This window comes from Molossus molossus, unplaced genomic scaffold, assembly GCF_014108415.1.
Source record: "Molossus molossus isolate mMolMol1 unplaced genomic scaffold, mMolMol1.p scaffold_m16_p_20, whole genome shotgun sequence".
Taxonomy (NCBI): Eukaryota; Metazoa; Chordata; class Mammalia; order Chiroptera; family Molossidae; genus Molossus; species Molossus molossus.
The window spans coordinates 28,257,737-28,272,728 of record NW_023425356.1 but is presented as its reverse complement, the minus strand read 5'-3'; the positions used below and the strand labels follow the sequence as shown (position 1 = coordinate 28,272,728).

Below are 14,992 nucleotides of genomic sequence, written 5' to 3'. Positions count from 1 at the left end.
GAAGTCAGTTTTCTTTGGATGTGGTCCTTTGGTGCTGAAATGTGTATAAAATGCCTGTTCTGTCAACTTTCTCTTCTCAAAGGTAAATTAAGCCCTGACTTTCACCCTTTCTCCTCAGTGGTCTCTGCATCATTATAGAGTTCGCCTTTGGAGCAGAATTATAGAATTTGGCTTTGTGTTTAGAAGATGATAATTAAGAAGAAAACTGTATTATATAGAGAGCATAAAGAGAAAGATAATTTAAGATTCTGTATTTACTACTCAGAAAAAAAATTGTTTTTAGCATTTTGGTATATTTCTTTCCAGCCCTTTTTTAATGGAAGGTGTGCCATTGAATGCATTACCTTCATTTATTTCTTCCTTCTTTTTTCTTTTCTTTGCTTTCTTGGTACAAAATTATGGTCTAGCTATGAATCTTTGTATCTACCTATGTAACTATGTTTGTACATATGCTGCATAGTTTCCATGAAATGAATATGATATAATTTATTTAATCATTCTTTCTTTTTTCATTTACATTTGTTTTGGTCTTCATTATTATAAATATTATTATAAAAACCTCTTACACATTCATCCTGATACATTTCTCTGATTATTTCTTTAAACTAAATAATTGGAAGTGAAAATATAAAGCCAAGGAGAATGAGCATGCATTATAATTAATAAGCTAATATTTTTATCTACTTATCTAAATAACCTAAAAATTATCCAGTTTTCAATATGTTTTTCAATTTTTCCATTTTTTCCCCAATGTAATCTCATTCCCAGAGTAAGGAAAATATAGTAATTCTTGTTAATAGAAACCAAAGAGTAATATCTTTTCTTATCTGTATATGGGATTGTTATGATGTTAATATATATAAAAACTTTTTATAAACTAAAACCTACAATAAGAAACTATTATTTTTGTGGTTGTTACCATTATTATTTTAAAATACTTTTAAATGAGAACTTTATAATCCCCAATTACCCCTCAAATAGAAAATAGAAGGAGAAATGTGCAAACTGGCTTCCCCCAAAATACTCAGCTTATAATTCTGAAGAAATTAGAAAGGAGAGTTCAGAGTAGTGAAAATTCACATGCAAACACAAGCTAGAAAATACAAACAGACACGTTTTACCAGAACTAGTTACAGAGCAACACAAGCAATTGAAAAGGACTTGGATTGATAGGTTGTATATACCATTGAGAAGACTCTGAGAAAGAGAAGACTTGAGTTAAATACTGAGGAGAGAAAAATGCTCCATTTGAAACCAATGGAAGAGATTAAACAACAACAACAACAACAAAAACACAAAATCTCATAGTCACAAACAACAGTGTGGTAATTACCTGAGTGAGTGAAAAGGGGTAGAGCGAGGTAGAAGAGGTTAAAGGAGAGATAAATGGAAATGGAAGACAACTTTCTTGAGGTGGTAAACACACAATACAAATACAGCTGATGTATCATAGAATTGTGCACCTGAAACCTATATACGTTTATTAACCAATGACACTCTAATACATTCAATAAATGTTTTAGTGAGGAGGGCACTCAGATTTGAAGCTATTGAATGATTTGGGAAAAAGGTTCGTGGAAGATACAGACGACTGAAACAGGGAAAAAGCAAACATTTCTCTCGTTTGGCAACTTGGAAGGGAAGATGTTTAAGAAGGTCAAAATTAAGCTTTAAACAAAGTAGAAAAGATTGGCAAACTTGTTTTAAGTAAACAAAACTCTGAAACTCTATATCCAGGAGAAAATTCATTTTAAATGTAACTATGCATTTTGTAATTCTTTTGCCTCAGTGTTTCCCTAACACCTGTGTTCTAACTCATCAGGAAATCTCATCTAAACTTGCCCCAGTTATCCTTCCTTCTGTCTTATCCCATCCCTATTTACTCTTCTTTACCTTTACACACAAATCTGCATACATGACATTATTTCCTGATTGTGTTTTCCTATCTTTACCTATTAGTTAACAGTCATCTCCACTTACCTTGCATCCATCCAGGAGCAGATTCTTACTATCTCCTTCTCCTAGAATTCTCCTGCTCAAAGCTCTGTGCACTGCTGTATTCTGACTGATTGGCCTAAGTCTCCAGTTTTTAGATGTGGAATTTATCAATGAAGAGAGAGAACCACACAGTGGTGAGTGAATTCTTTTTCCAGCTTTCATGAACACAAGCTTTCTCTGTTTGTGGTATTTTTCACCTTGTACGTTTTAACCCTGACTGGCAACGTCATCATTGTGACAATTATCAGCATAGATCATCATCTTCATACCCCCATGTATTTCTTTCTTAGTATGCTTTCAACGTCTGAAACTATGTACACGTTGGTCATTGTGCCACAAATGCTCTCCAGCCTCATAGAACCAGGCCGACCCATTTCCTTGGCTGGTTGTGGCACCCAGATGTTCTTTTTTATCACTTTGGCCATCAACAACTGCTTTCTACTCACAGCAATGGGGTATGATCGTTATGTGGCCATCTGCAAACCCTTGAGGTACACAGTCATCATGAACAAAAAAGTTTGTTCCCAGCTGGTATGGGGGGCCTGCAGCATTGGGCTTCTTGTGGCCATAATTCAGGTTTCCGCTGTGTTCAGGCTGCCCTTTTGTGATAAAGAGGTGGCCCATTATTTCTGTGACATCCGCCCAGTTATGAAACTCTCCTGTGCTGACACCAATATACATGATGTTATTACTGTCATCTTCAGCTCTCTTGTTATTGTGGTGCCCATGGGTTTGGTCTTTATCTTCTATGTCCTTATCATCTCCACCATCCTCAAGATTGCCTCAACTAAGGGCCAAAAGAAGGCTTTTGCAACTTGTGCCTCTCACCTCACTGTGGTCATTGTCCACTATGGCTGTGCCTCCATTGCCTACCTCAAGCCTGAGTCAGAGAACAGCAGAGATCAGGACCAGCTGATCTCAGTGACCTACACTGTTTTCACTCCTCTCCTTAATCCCGTGGTGTACACTGAGAAACAAGTACGTCAAGGATGCCCTTCGCCACGTGATCCACAAAAAGCCTCTTGCCTAGGATCTTAGGTAGTTGGACATAAAGCCTATCATACTCTGGGTATTTTTGAAATCTGAAAAAAAAATATTTTTTTTACATTATTTGTTTATTGTTCCCATCACCATTTGTTGAAGAGATTGTCTTACCGCATTGTATATCTTCCCTCGATTGTGATAGATTAATTAACCATATCAGTGTGTTTTTGTTTTGTTTTGTTTTTTTCTGGGCGTTCTGTTCTGTTTCTGTTGATTGTTATGTTTGTTGTTAGGCCACTCTCATGTTGTTTGATTATTAGAGCCTTGTAGTGTAATTTGAGATCAGGTAGTGTCATATCTCCAACCATCCTCAAGATTGCCTCAACTAAAGGCCAAAATCTTTCTCAAGATTGCTGTAGTTACTCAGTGTCTTTTGTGGTTCCATATAAATTTTAGGATTATTTATTCTAGTTCTGTGAAAAATGCCAGTGTATTTTGATAGAGATTGCATTAAATCTACAGATTACTTTGCATAATAGGGACATTTAACGATGTTAACTCTTTCTATCCATGGCATTGTATATGCTCTCATTTATTTGTGTCTTCTTCTATTTCTTTCTTCAGTATCTTAAAACAGTCCAAATACAGGTCTTTTCTTTCTTGGTTAGATGTATTCCTAGGTATTTTTTAGGTGTAATTGGAAAAGGGATTGTTTTAGTATTTTCTCTTTCTGAGAGTTTGTTATTGGTGCACAAAATGCAATAGATTTCTGAATATTAATTTTGTATTCTGTTAGACCACTTTCTTACACCATTATCAGAATAAACTCAAATTGGATTAAAGACTCAAATGTATGACTCTAAACTATAAAACTCCTAGAAGAAAGTAGTAAACTCTTTGGCATAGCTCTCAGTACTATTTCTTTGGATATTCTCTTCAGACAAGGGTAACAAAATAATAATAAAAATAAACACATGAGACTATATCAAACTAAAAAGTTTTTGTATAGCAAAGGAAACCATCAACAAAATGAAAAGACAACCTACCTAATGAGAGAAAATATTTGCCAGTGATACATCTGATGGGACGAATATCCAAAATTATAAAGAACTTATATAACAGCAAAAATAAATGAATGAATAATCCAATTTAAAAATGGACAGAGGACCTGAATAGGCCTTTCTCTAAAGAGGACACACAGATGGTCAATAAACATATGAAAAGATGCTCAACATAAAAAAATTATCAGAGAGCCCTGGACGGTTTGCTCAGGCCTGCGGTGCAGAGAGAACTGGGTTCAGTTCCCGCTGAAGGCACATACCTCAGTTGCGGTTCATCCCCGGCCCTGATTGGGTCATGCAGGACGCAGCCACTCGATGTGTCCCTTTTGCTTCGATGTTTCTCTCTCTCTCTCTCTTCCTCTCTCTCCCTCTCATGCTATCTGAACAAAAAATAGAAAAATGTCCTCGAGTGAGGATTAAAAAAAAAAATGTCATCAGAGAAATGTAAATTAAAACCACAGTGAGAAATCACCTCACCCATGTCATAATGGTTATCATCAGTAAATCAACAAACCACAAGCATTTGCAAGGATGTGGATAAAAGGGAACCCTCAAGAACTGTTGGTGGATTTGCAAATGGTACAATCTCTATGAAAAACAGTTTGGAGTTTCCTCGAAAATTAAAAAAATAGAACTACCCAGCAATTACACTCCTCAGTATTTATTTGAAGAAATCCAAAACACTAATTCCAAAAGATTTATGCATCTCTATGTTCATTGAAGCATTATTTACTACAGCCAAAATATGGAAGTAATCCAAGTGCCCATCAGAAGATAAGTGGATAAATAAGAAGTGGTACATAAATAAAATGGAATATTACTCAGCCATAAAAAGAATGAAATCTTACTATTTGCAACAACATGGATGGATCTAGAGCAATGGTTCTCAACCTGGAGGTTGGATGACCCTTTCACAGGGGTTGGCTAAGACCACTGGAAAACACATATTTCCGATGGTCTTAGGAACTGAGACACACTCCTCTATCCGTCTCCAGGCAGGTCCGCCCACATGCAGATACGCCCACATACAACATGACGAACTGTATTAAAGGGTTGCGGCATTAGGAAGGTTGAGAACCACTGATCTAGAGGGTAAAGTAAAATAAGCCAGAGAGAGAAAGACAAATACCATATGATTTCACTTATATGTGGAATCTAATAATAAATAAACAAAAGAGAAACTCATAGGTACAGAGAACAAACTAATGGTTGCCAGATGGGAGGAGGGTTGGAGGGCTGGGTGAAAAGGTAAAGAGATTAAAAGTAAAAATTGGCAATTAAAAAAGAGTCACTGAGCCCTGGCCGGTTTGGCTCAGCGGTTAGAGCGTCAGCCTGCGGTCCATAGAGACCCGGGTTCGGTTCCCGCTAAGGGCATGTACCTTGGCTGCAGTTTGTCCCCGGCCCTGGTTGGGTCGTGTGGGTGGCGGCCACTCGATGTGTCCCTTTCACATCGATGTTTCTCTCTCTTCCTCTCTCTCCTTCCCGCTCTATCTGAGTAAAAAATGGAAAAATATCCTCAGGTGAGGATAAAAAAAAAAAAAAAAAAAGAGTCACTGAAATAGAAAGTATAGCACAGAGAATATAGTCAATGATATTGTAATAACTGTGTATGATGTCAGGTATGTATTAACCTTATCAGAGGGAATCAATTAATAAGTTATATAAAGGTTTAACCACTATGCTGTACACCTGAAACTTATATAATATTGAATGTCAACTGCAATCAAAATATTTTTTTAAAATTTGATCCAATAAGAGAGTTGCAAAATTTGGTGATACAGATGTGTTAAAGAATCAAGAGTTTCCCTGACTTGAATTTTGTTTTTTATCATCACTCTCCTAAGCCTTTTATTAATCTCATAGGTTACCAATTTTGTTGAAGCGCATATTAGAGCGGTTTCCTTGGTGAGTCTTTTATGTTTACATGTTAGTAAGTAACTTGTCACATCCAGCAACTGAATTTCACTGCAGTTATATATAACTTCTATATGCATATGCCTTTTTATGTTCACAAGTGTAGGGATATCTGAAGATTTTTTTGAAATTAAATGTATTAATCCACCTTGCAACCAACTCTGACTGTGTCAGATTTGAAAGTTAATCCAGTATTTTTATTCTTTCCTATGTCTTGCCTATAGAGTTAAGCTTAAGCCCACACCTTGTCTTGGTTATCACAGAGCCATTATCTTTCTACGTCAGAACCTGCCAAGAGTTTGCCGCTGTAACATGAGGCACACGCATCTCCTTTAGGGAGAGCACATGACCCCACAAGAATACATCCCATTATTCCCCAATAAGGAAGCCTGCTCTTGTCCCAGGATAATCCTTCCTATACCCCACAGAGTACCCCTTTCTCACCCTTTCTCTCCATGACACTCCCAGCCATCCTGAAACACACTGCCAGTTGGCACAGACCTGGTGTGGGGCCTAAAGAGATGGGTGTGGGGGAAAGGCTCAGAAGTGACCTTGGCATTCCTAATGTTCAGTGTGTACTCTTGTACTTTGTTGATAAAGAAAAGCAGCTCATGTCCTTGGACTTGGTGCTGTAGGGGAAGAGTCTGCAAGGGCAGGTGAGGTCTGTGAAGGCTTTCAGGCATAGTGCAAAGTTCTTCAGTGGCTGTTTCATCCTGGGATCAGGGACACAAAGGCTGCAGCTGATTCTTCAGGGGGGGGAAAACACACCATTCTTCTTAAGAAAAGGTGACAAAATTCTGTCAATTCTCCTGTTTGAGTCACTGTCACTATGGACCCCCGACGGAGTATGTACAGCACACTGGAGCTTACAGGCTGTGTGTAAGAGCATTTATCTCAGTTGAGTGTATAAGCAAAATGTGAGTGTTACAAAGAGGAATGAAAGATCTCCTGTATCAACCCCCATCCCCATCTTCTTTGCAGATATGATCTGTATAGAACAGCAAACACCAATAACGGAAAATGAAACACAGCTGTCTCGTTGAGTGTAATGTATAAAGTATCTAGTGCCTCCTGTTCTCCCACTACTGATTATATTCTGAGATGTCACCCATGGGACACCTGTGGCTGGGGTTAGATGTAATTATAATGGCTCTTCTGGAACCATGGCTTGGCTATCTCAGAACAGCGCTCATGGTGCACAGTCTGAGGAAAAGAATAGTGTGCCAACCACATGGCCCTTTACAGTGTCCACACATTGCTCCCTTTTGCAGCTCTGTGCGCCAGTTCAAGACCAGCTTCCCACTGCTTGCTTCCCCGTGGCCGCATCATGAGGATTGTGGAATTACTGATCATTGACTTATTTCCTTTTAAGACCCATGAGAGAAGAGGGCTTAATCATTATAAAATAACTGTTTATTATTCTTGATTAGGAGAGCAAATTTGGCAAATATTGTTGTATGAAAATAAATCAGAGAATAATGACTAACTGAATCAAGGGAGACATAGCCTAGAAATACTGTGAAGTCCTAAATGCAGTTAGTTTTGCTTTATAGTAGGAAACAGAAAAATGGCATAAATTTATATATATATGTAAATTGATTATATATATATATATATATATATATATATATATATATAGAGAGAGAGAGAGAGAGAGAGAGAGAGAGAACTTTAGCTAGTACAACAGATATGAGGATAATGGGAAAGTAAACTATAATTTTATACTATGTCATCTAATTATTTCTCTGTATGTGATTTGTGACCTTGTCAGTATACAAATGTGCAACTAACTAGCAAAACAGCATGGTTATCCAGAGAGCAGTGTTTTGGATAACTCATAGAGAAGTCAGAGTTGAAAACTTGAGAAGATGAGGTTGTGCTTAATGGCAGTGAAAAAAATAAAAATATAAAAACAGAGTACCAGAATATTATAACTATTTACTGCTAATAAAAACCAACTTTCTATAATATTTAGACATCACAAAGTACATTTTGCCTTTAACCAATCTCACTCAATCTTCCTGATCACTTTTGCCAGATTTATGTACTTTTTATTCCATTTCATTGATGAAGAAACTGAGGACCAGAGTTCACCAGCTTCACAAGGGCAATTCAGTCTGTTTGGGAGAAACTGGTTCTCTGATTTACAGTCCAACATTCTTTTAGGGTTTCATATTTCCCCCCATGTGACCCAAAGTAAAGGATTGAGAAGGATCAGAGAGTGAACAGCCAGCCTCTGTAATAACCTCTCTTTTTCTAATAGAAGTTACACATCTCTTCTTTTTCTCTCAGTGAGAGGTGCTGGTGCTCCCATGAAGGAAGCAAAACCAAATCTCCTTTCTCTAGCACTGGGGCTTCCTTAAGGCAGGCACTTCCTTACTCATCAACATCTGGGGTGGATTTTCAAAATATGTCTACAATGAACTCTTCTGTCCTTGATTGTGTGCCTATTACTCACTTCTAATTAACAGAGTGCAGCACAACTGAGGTGTGTGATTCCTAAGATTAGATTATGAAGAGACTGTGACTTTTCTGCTGGGTCCTTTCTCTCCCTATGTCGGATCCATCAGTAGCTGCCATGGTGTGGGCTGCTGGAGAGAAAGGCCCAGGGGGCAAAGATCTAAGGGTAGCCTCTGGCCAGCAGTCACTGGGGAACTGAGGTCCTCAACCCAACAGCTTCTAAAGATTGGAATCCTGACAATGACGGTGTGAGTGAGCTCAGAAACAGAGGTTCCCAGCCCTGAGCCTTGGGATGAGACCTGGACTCAGAACTGTCAGCCAAGCAGCACCCTGGTTTCTACCCACAGGAGGAACAGTGGGAGGAATAGCGGCCGTCAGAGCAATAGGGAGATGCTTGCTGTTTGCTGTTTTACTTTCTGCTTTCAGGTGCACAGCCTTTGTTCCAGCAGCAGAAGACAACTGGTCACCATTCACTGAACCTGCACATGGTTTAGAAACAAATCTGTTCACTTTTTGGTCTCATGTTTCAGTTGTTGGGTCTTTCTTTTCACTTTTAACTGTTCTATTTCAGCCTATCTGTCATGTTCCTGTCCCCTCTCCTACCTCCTGCCAAAGAGAGAGGCTCTATGTCCTCATAAACAGACACTTAAAATATTTTAATTGAATTTATTGAGGTGACATTGTTAAATAGAATTATATAGGTTTCAAGTGCACATTTCTATGATACATGATCTGTATATTGCACTGTGTGCCCACAACCCAAGTCAAATCATCTTCCCTCACCATATATTTGACCCCCTTTTACCCTTGACTACCCTCTTATCCCCCTTTCTTCTGGTAATCACCATACTGTTGTTTGTGTCTATGAGCTTTTTTTTTTTGCTTTTCTTGTTTGTTCATTTGTTGCTTTCAATTTTATATCCCACATACTTGTGAAATCTTATGGTTCTTAACTTTTTCTGTCTGATATTTTGCTTAGCATGATATTCTCAGTCCTTCCTTGTTATGATAAATGGCAGTATTTTATCTCTTCTTAAGGCTGAGTAGTATTCCATTATATATGTGTACTACATCTTCTTTATTCCATCATCTATCATAGGACACTTCAGTTGTTTCTATGGCTTGGCCATTTATTACCTAACGTGCATAAGAAAATTGTGGCAGTTGATTGTTAGTTCTATAAGATGAGCACGTTTTGTAGAGTTAGCTGCTGGAATAACAATTTCTTCCCATGTTTAGAGGCTGGGGTATCTCCAGTACACTAAGCATATTCACTGATTCAGGTGGCTGTGGACTTCAAAATAGTGTGAGCTAAAGACTCTGCAGCTCAAGGCAGAGTAGATATCTAGTTATCCTGATCTTGAGGATGAAGTTGCAGACTTGTCTGTAAGAAGCTTCTGGATGTTGGGTTAAGAGGAATCCCTTCATCTGGAAACGACATTGGCTAGTAAATTAAGAGCTCAGTGAATGTGTCTGTGAAGATGGATAGCTGAGTCTATCTCAAGAGGGCATGGAGAAGGGCTGGATACTTGGAACAAGCCGGCTATGTTATCACCTAAATTTATGATTTACAAACCTGACTATCAGCATTTTTTTCCTGGTATTTGTTTCTTAGTCTCTAAAACTTTTTGTACATTACTGTATCCGTTCTTTCATTTATATTTATTACATGTTTAGAAGACTTTAAAGTTCAACAACATAAGGTTCATGTATATTTTCCCCCACAGCTTACTCTCCAGCATCTATCTCTGTGATTAATTTATAGTCAGAGCCCTAAAACTACTTACAGGATGAACTAACTTGGGTCTGTGCAGGTTGATGAGAAGAACTAAAAATGTTGTGTGAGTTAAGTCTCCCAGTTGTAAACAACAAAAGTCCGTGTAGTTAGTTGTAGTAGTCAGTTTCTATTTAACTCTGCTGTGCAATAAACCACCTCAAAGCTCAGTTTTTAAAACAGAATGCATGTATTTTATTCATGAGTCTGTGGGTTGGAGATTTGGGCTTAGTGATTCTTTTGGTTTCAGAGGGTGATTAATAGCAAGTCAGTTAGCTTTTGGACAATAATATATATGAGTCAGAAATGGGGTAATGAGAATTAACGCACTTTAAGATCCTTGTCTTGATTGTATAATTTTATATTGGTCCAAATTAATCTTGCTTTCTTCTTTTTAATTTTAAAACTCTATTTATGGTAACTTATAATATCAAAACATCCTAAGGAATATTTTAAATCATTTTTCGCAGTGCATTTTGCATAATATAAAATAAAATGTAAAATATTTTCCATAAAATATCTTACTTTAAATTGATATATTACAGTTAAAGTTTACATTGGAAGTTAATTTTATTAGTCTTTAATAATATCCACTATACATATTAATATAAGACTAATTGGACTTATCTCCATTTAATAAGTGCTCCACATTGTTGAATTAAAATAGCTATAGAGCCCTGGCTGATTTGGCTCAGTGGTTGGAGCATCGGCCTACAGACTGGAGAGTCCCAGGTTCGGTTCCCGCTAGGGGCAAGTACCAAAAAATAAAAATAAAAATAGCTATAGAAGAATATGATTTATGGACAGATTTAAATGGCATTTTAAAAACCACATTTTACTTGGGGATGAATATATTTGCATTAAATTAAAGATTGTAATTAAACTATTTTAGTTATATCAGAACTATACAAAAATATCTTTGATGATTTGATTTGTATTTTTGATGTTTAGAGCCTAAAACACACACACACACACACACACACACACACACACACTTATTTTATAAATATTTATGCTTAGTTTCCAAGTAATCATTTTTTAGTTTAATTAAGTGCTGAAGATACCTTGATTACTATAGAATATTTATTAGATTGGGATCTTTTAGACAATCAATATAAATATAATTCAAAAATAGAGAACATGTAAATTTAAAATAATACCCTATATTTATAAAAAGGTACATATGTATTAATGTATAAACATGTAAAGTAATAGTACACATGGACTCAGTAGAGTATTGACCTCTGAGGAAGGAGAAAGGAAGAAAAGGACAAGGATGGGTATGAGTTTCTGACTGCATCCATAAATGTTATTTTAAAAAAGAAATAGGCATCAAATATGACAAATTGGCAATTGATATATAATTTTGTAATTTTCCTCTACTATTTTGTACATTTAAAAATTTCACAATTATTAATTTTAAAGGTAATCTTCAGGTGAATTCTGTTTGATAAGTGTTTGCATCTCTTTAATGTGTTATATTTCAAAACAATGTTCTTTATGATCCATAACTTCAACCAATGACTTATAATTAAAACAAATGCATGACTGAGAATAAAAAACAAAACCATAAAATGGTATAATGGTCAAATCCGCTAACTTGTTTTGGAGTGATAAACTCTTGAACTGGTTGAGTCATGAGCAGGCACTTCTGATTTCCACTAAGTAGGGTCTATTTTTAAGAAACATGGTCAATAAATGGAGGACCATCCCCTCCACCACCATCCCCACCCTGTCTCCCCCAGCTTCCATTTCAAAACCAACAGCTGATCTGCATAGTACATGATTTCAGTTTTCTGATGAGATACCTGTTCATCATATTTTCACATTGTCCTAAGTCCTGGAAACACAGATAGTAAATGTCAAAAAGGCTGTCCCCTCATGAAGACATGGAGCCTGTTTTCTTGTCTAACATGATAAACATAAGAAAGGGGAAGTTATAGGAGATGGGGCAGTCACAACAGGTGAAAGAAGAGATCAAGGAGTAAAAAGCATTCTTCTTTGTAACAATTTATATTTAACACCTAAATTTGACTCCTGTTAGCTAGAAAAAAGGTTTTGTCCTTAAAAGAAGATGATAAGAAGCCAGATAGTGAGTTTCTCCCCCTTGCTAGGACCTCTGCAGTTCTTGGGAATATTTTCAGTTCTCAGTCTTCACATAGGAGGGAGGTACTGTCAGGTAAGTACTGAGTCCCGTGGGTGAAATCATGCAACCAATAGAAACAGGAAGAGACAGGGTGTTTTTATTTTTTAAAGAAGGAGAGAAGAAAGGAAGAGCTGGTTGGACACTTTGAGAAATGATTTTTCAAGCACCAGGGATTCCTAGGGCCAGAGTAAAGAAAGTGGGCTTGGTTACAAGATGGGAACACTGCTACCTATATTTTAAGAGAATAAGAAATTATTTGATGCCTCCTTTGTTCACAAACTGGCCTCTGTATACAGAGGGCAAAGAGAGACCAACAAAAAAGGCAGAGCACTCCAGACTGGTAGGTGGCAGATATAATACGCAACTTACATATGAGGCTTGTCTTGGGAGGCTACAAGACTAGAGGATCTCCACACCACCCACCAGAATTTCAAAAGTTTAGAGGTCTTAACTGAGAACAGTAATCTATACTATCCAGGTGGTCTCAACAACACCTTACCCTCTCATGGTTATGTCCCTGGGACAGCTCCCATTGTGGGAATGATAAGCAGAGTCCACATTCCAGGGACAGAAGAGGAGATGAGGAGCTTCTGATTGCCCAGTTTCAGATCATAGGTTCTCTCAATTACCTCCTTCAATACTCCACCCCTTATGACTTGCTCTTACAATTTAACATGCCCCCCTCTTCCACAAAATGCCTTGAGCTCTTAGCTAGAGGTCTCACTAGCCTGAAGGTGGCTGGTTTGGCTGCTATCTGGCTATATTAGCGACAGATACCACAGCAACAATATAGGTGCATGCAAGAGAAAATAGATTAAGATGATGATTCCCAAACAAATGACATTTTTTTTTCCCCACCCATGATCCAAATCCATTGAGTTAAGTCTACTAGATCAGAGGTTGGATCACTCAGGATGTTCATTTGTGTCCTCATGGGATCTAATAAATGTGATACACTAGCAGACTCCTCAAATATGAACACACAACACTGTTTGAGTAGTTTCACAGGTTCCTCCTTGCAAAGCAATAATTATGCCTATTATATAAAGGCTATTGTATTTTTGGAGGACAGTTTTTCTCATTAGAGACATTTCAGTGTTCAGTAAAGACTGGCTTTGCTGGCTATCATTTAAGGCTTGTTGGGTGATTTTAGTAAGAGCTTCTATGTGTGCGATAATGTCCCCCAGGACAATGGAAGGGACAAAGATGGTAACCAAATGATCATACCAATGGAAAAGAGAATGTGTTCAACCTCTCTTGAGGAAAGGAAGATTGAAAGCTTTAGGAACGTGCCCTGGTTGTGTACACCATCCATGTTGGTGAGGAAAGGCAGCATGTCAGATATGAAACATGAACTGGGGAGAGGATATACCAGACCGGAACCACCATATTCTCCCCTCTTTCAATGGTTCATGTTCCATTACAAATATAATATGTTTCAACAGGTCTAGCTTACAGCAGGCCAAAGGAGTCTCAGTGGAGACTGAGTAACTCTCCAGAAGTGTAGAGTAACTCATTCATCCTGGTGAGACATCTCATTGAAAATTCCAGTAGATAACACCTCTTTCAGGCGTGATGGGGCTTGGTGTTGTCATCAGCATAGCATATTGATCTACAGTGGGAGTCCAGAGCAATGGCTGTCTCCTAAGACTTTCATATAATTATTGTGCTGGGTGTCTCAGCAGAAGTCCCCAGTCTGGTGTATGGGGCATCAAGCTTTACTGGTTGTTCATGAAGAGATATTAAAGCTTGTGACAGTATTTTAGTCAACCCAGCCAAGGTGGTTTTATATGTTAGTAATTTAATATGCTACTTTAAAATTCCATTTTTAAAAATTTATTATTAATTCTCAGCCATGGATATTTTTCTATTTATCTTCAGATAGAGTGGGAAGGAAGGAGAGAGAGAGAGAGAGAGAGAGAGAGAGAGAGAGAGAGAGAGAGAGAGAGAAAGAGAAACATCAATGTGAAAGGGACACATCAACTAGTTGCCTTCCCCACAACCCCAACCAGTGCTGGGGATGAACCACAAATGAGGTACATGCCCTTGACCAAAATCAAACCCACAGCTCTTTGGTCTGCGGGCCTATGCTCTAACTGCTGAGCCAAACCAGCCAGGCCTACACTCTAACTGCTGAGCCAAACCACCCATACCTGCTGGAGTCACAGACACAAACCGAAACCCATTCTTTTTTTTCCCCATTAACCTTGATGCTTGCCGGTTACAGGGAGATGAAAATTCCATTCAATGTCATGTTTTTTTGACCAGTCTTACACATCAAGACCTTTGAAATGTGATTCCCTTGCCCCATGATCAATAATTATCTAATTGAGGAGGGTGTCCATAAAGGGTACTACATGGTACTCAACTTCTCTAACCCTCTAACGGTAGCAGCCTGGTTTGCTCATCGACAGGGAGAATTTATGTTATACCAGACACAGTGTCTACACAAACCAAGGCATGTATAGAAAGCCTCATTTGCAGATAGGGCCCCAATGTAATCAACTTACCAATCCTCACCAGTTGGGTACTTCTAGGTGAAGGGCTCCAGACTCCTTTGGCAATTGCCAAAAACACAAGACAAGCTGTTACTGGATTAATCAAGTCATTGTATTTCAAGCACAATACAGCATCCTTGGCAATATACCATCCCGC

At 37.9% G+C, this 14,992-nt stretch overlaps 1 protein-coding gene across 1 annotated transcript; it reads left to right on the top strand.

Annotated features, from left to right (window-relative positions):
* Positions 1-2,108: 2,108 nt before the first annotated feature.
* Positions 2,109-3,028, top strand: LOC118637818 (olfactory receptor 10J1-like). Its single transcript, XM_036273410.1, is given in 3 exon segments — positions 2,109-2,143; positions 2,145-2,966; positions 2,968-3,028. Coding segments are annotated over 3 exon segments (918 nt in total).
* The last annotated feature ends 11,964 nt before the right edge of the window (positions 3,029-14,992 follow it).